Raw genomic sequence first — 4,291 nt, 5'->3', positions numbered from 1 at the left:
TTTACCCCAGTCAGAGCGGAAGAAACAACTTTTTTTTTTAAATGAACAAGAACCAGTAAATGCCAAACTCCAAGTGCCAAATTTAATGCTATTTTTTGAGAAGGAATTGAAATCTGTGCGGCTGCCGGACGTCAAGTGCAAAGTCACAGATTATGTTACTTGTGAAATCAAGTGGAATGGCCTTTGAAGCGATTGTTTCGACTTTCTGAGAGCTTTTGTAAACTGTAGTGACCAGAATATTGAAATTTTTAGTCTGCATGCTTATCTGCTTAAAATACATGTACAATAAACCAGAGTACACGGCTGAGTGACCAGGTAATTTTTCTCACTCGCCCCAAACCAAGTGTTGGGACACTTAAGCCTCTGGCGACCGGGCACCATTAGAGCACAGCCTTGGTTACCTTCAGTGCAATACTGCCAGTTGTGCTCTAGGCCCTTCCACCTTTTTGGCACCAGCACCCAAGCTCATCTTGTCAATGAGTTTAACAGGAATTAAACCAATGACCTTGCATATGTACTTATTAAAATGCAGTCACACTGAGCTATCAGAGAGGGCGATGCCATTAAACCAGGAATCATATTGCATGCCCTTTATACTTCAAGATGGATAAAATATGTTGTGCTGACTTCGCCAACCATAAATTAAGGAACTTAATTTAAGTGTCAAGTCGTTCTAGCGCTGGAGCACTAATTGAGGACACTGTAAAATGAAATTAACAATGAAAGCAAATCAAGTCAAATGTTGGTTTTTGCCATATGACTGACTGTCCCAGAACAGGCTTCATGTTATACAACATACATGGATGAACTTACGATGGACTGTAATGAGGTTTTCTCCAATTCAATTGACCTCATTTTGACCTTGAGTTGCTCCACTTCAGCCAAAACTTTATCAGCTTTTGTTCCATGAGAAGCTGCCTTCTCTTTCTCCTGTTCCTTCTCTTCCAATAACTTGAGCTTTTCATCTGTTGCACAATGAATAAATACAAACAATCAGACTCACTGTTGTGCACAAACTCTTATGTTCTTTCTTTCATTATTTCTTCTTATTATTACTATTATTATTATTATTATTATTATTATTATTATTATTATTATCATCATTATCATCGTTATCATTATCAATATCATTATCAATAGTTGTTTACGTCTAACTGAATGTTAGGAAAAGGTATTTCTTGCACACTTCTGACAAGAGACAGAGGATTTACCATATCAAAGGGATGTTTAAGACTAGAGTCTAGGAACGTTGAATAACCATTGGTGCCTCATTAAGCTTAATTCAAAAGGCTCTAATAATAATGGCAATCACCACTTCTTAATCATAACCTGGGATATCTTGACCTACTTAAATGTATTTTTCCCAAAAACCCAAACAAACTAACCTTGATGTCTGTTAATAAGTTCTGTCATATCTGCATTGTGCTGTTTTTGAGCTTTCTCCATTTGAGATCTCAGTGTTTCATTCTCCTCAGTAACTTTCTTCATTTCCTGTTCATGAATCTTTCTCTCCTCCTGTTTCACTTGTTTCATCATTTCACGCATTCTATTCATTTCTTCTTCCATATCTTTTCTCTCCTCTTCCATAAGTTTCATTAATCGCTTGTCTGATTGCTCAGTGTCAGAATTTTTCCTGAGGTTCTCATTGTCTATTTCTAAGCCTCTGACTTTTTCAGCGAGGGACGTTCTCTCCTTTATCAAGTAATTAACCTGTTCCTTGACTGGATTAGTGTCTCTTCCAATCTGTGATAGACCTGCTTCTGTCAACATGTCACACACATCCTCTGACACATAAGCTCCTGCTTCCTTCTCAACTTTCATCTGTTCAAGTTCTGCTTTAAGCTGTTCATTTTCTGCTTCCAAGTCTTGGGTTAAGGCCTCTCTCTCATCTGAAAGTTGTCTAATATGAGCAACATAGTTTTCAACCTCAATCATTTCCTCTCCATGTTGTTTACGGAGTTGTTCAAGGCTATCAAGAGATGATTTGAGGCTTGTTTCTGACCGAGTGAACTGTCTCCAAAAGTACCGCAGTTTATGCTCCAGGGAAATGTTAGTTCTGTAACCATCTTTACTAAGTCTTTCATCAATATCATCAAGTTCATTAGCATCCTTGGAAAGATAAGAGTAACATTTCTGTTTAAGTACCATAAAAAATGTTTACTACAAAATAACTTGATTTTCACCACCACCTGTATCTGCATGAGACAGCGCACCTTCACATCTTATTCAGTTCTAATTCAAAGAGTTGCAGTATATCCCCAAGAGATCTTTCTAAAACAAACACTTAAGTGCCCATTCACACAGGCTCACACAATTGTTTTTGGATGGAGAATAGCTTGCAAAAAGTTTATACCAGTCCTTATGTTCATGCAACATTTTTCAAGTCAAATTCTGCTTTCCTAGGAAGTTAAAAAAATTTGGGATTGCAAATTGTGACTAAAATTTCCTAATTAAAAGTTCCATGGCGACTTATTCCCTGATGAAGTTATCCAAGTTTTGAAGTTTTAACAGAATATGGGGGGTTGATATTTTGACATTAGTATACCGGTAACTAAAAGTTTAACCCATTTTGTTCCAAATTCCACTCTCCATTGTCCAAATCACAACATTCATTTGCAAAAAAAACAAATTATTACCATTCCGACTCTATAATAATTAACTTCCATGGATACACCTATCAAATCTCATACATAGTAGCATGTCAAGATTTTACATCACTGGTTTATTTACGTTTTTTAAGGACAGTGCCGACTAATTCAAAGCTACATGTATCTTTCTGCAGCTTTATGAACATGTTGGAAAAGCAGATCTTAACAAGTGATCTTGAAATTCAAAAGAAAATTGGGGGTGACCATGCATTTTTCAAAGATAAGTAATCAACTATATTTGTAAAGAGCTTTAAAATAGAAAGCAATGTACATATACATGCATGGTGTTCTTTTCCAAATTGAAGCAGAATTCTCTCTCAAAAATGCACGGTTACCCCCACTTTTCTTTTTGGATACCAAGAAAACTTTCTAAGTTCTACTTTCTCCACATAGTTTTTAAACCACACAAAAATATCCCTGTCTTGTATTATATATCTTGGATTACATATCTTATATATCTTATATGTCTTGTATTATGTATTATAAAGCACCACCCATAGGGAACCCAAATATCTCGAGGTGTGCAGAACGTATGTGCAATAACAATAGTAGGCACACACCTTAGCAGTAACGAAAGGAAAGCTTGAAAAATTTAGGCTTGAATCGGATTTGAACCCATCACTTCTGTGTTGTAACCAGTACAGTGCTTACCGGTACCCATCCACTAGACCTATCAAGCCGACTAGGAGATGGTCATTTTTGGGAGTAAATTGTAACAAAAAGAAAGACAGTTCCCGTTTTAAGTAGCCTACAACACGTTCATAGCTTCTATCCACGGTTAATGAATGTTTATTTTTCATCAATTGCCCACAAATTTGACTCTTAAAACAAAACCAAACTCCAAGAGAGGCAAAACAAGGGTGTGAGGCACCTGTACAAAGTAAACGAAGGCGTATATCTTAGGCGACTTGATCTTTTTTCACTTTTGAACTGGAGGAAAAAATATATGAACTCAGTGCCAATCATTATCAGTCTCCGTGTAACACTGTGAGTAATTATGAGATGAACTGTACAACGGGTTAATAAACAATTTCAGTACTGGCTTACCGACTCCAATATTATAAGGCTTGACATATCGGCCACAGAATTCTTGAGTCGATTGCTATTCTACATAACAGTTCAAGTGGCTATAAGGAATCTGATACATTAGAACAGGCTTTCCAGTTGGTTTTCACACGAAAGCATTCCATATCAAATGATAAATAAAAAGTCAACAAACTGCACATTCGACAAGTCAAGACGCCTAATTCGTCGCTAGGAGAATGGGCTTGAAAAGGCGGGTATTGTCCCATCACCCACTGCGACAAACAAGGACGGCAACCGGAAATCAGCTGTTTCATATTAGCCCGTTTCAGGCTCCCCGAAGGCTCCCAGATAGTCGAGAAAACTACGCATTTTTTTTTTTTCATTTTCTCGACTACGTGGGAGCATAAAACAGGCTGTTTTTATATTTAAGGTGATTCCCTTGTTTTGCACCGCTCATCTCATACTGTGCATAACATTGCGACTTCGAAGCCGGCGATCTGAAGAGAGACAACAAAGGCCGCTTTTGCTGTTCAAAAGCATATAAGCGCAAGCAGTGTTTACATATTAATGACGTGAAACTACATTAGGGGTGGCGAATGGTTCATCAAAAACTCTGG

The 4,291-nt window shown here is 37.3% G+C and overlaps 1 protein-coding gene across 1 annotated transcript in view; it reads right to left on the bottom strand.

The window, feature by feature from the left end:
- The window catches only part of LOC137997261 (uncharacterized), a 54,130-nt gene extending 50,237 nt beyond the window's left edge, over nucleotides 1–3,893 (bottom strand). The window contains exons 1-3 of the mRNA XM_068843142.1: nucleotides 3,696–3,893; nucleotides 1,386–2,109; nucleotides 814–965 (exon numbers count right to left, since the gene is read on the bottom strand). Of these exons, the coding sequence (XP_068699243.1) occupies nucleotides 814–965; nucleotides 1,386–2,109; nucleotides 3,696–3,722 (903 nt within the window). The 5' untranslated portion in view covers nucleotides 3,723–3,893. The remainder of the gene's footprint in view (nucleotides 1–813; nucleotides 966–1,385; nucleotides 2,110–3,695) is intronic.
- Nucleotides 3,894–4,291: the final 398 nt, after the last annotated feature.

The sequence above is a fragment of the Montipora foliosa genome, chromosome 3 (assembly GCF_036669935.1).
Source record: "Montipora foliosa isolate CH-2021 chromosome 3, ASM3666993v2, whole genome shotgun sequence".
Classification (NCBI taxonomy): Eukaryota; Metazoa; Cnidaria; class Anthozoa; order Scleractinia; family Acroporidae; genus Montipora; species Montipora foliosa.
The sequence above is the reverse complement of the archived record's forward strand: the minus strand, read 5'-3'. Positions and strand labels throughout refer to the sequence as shown.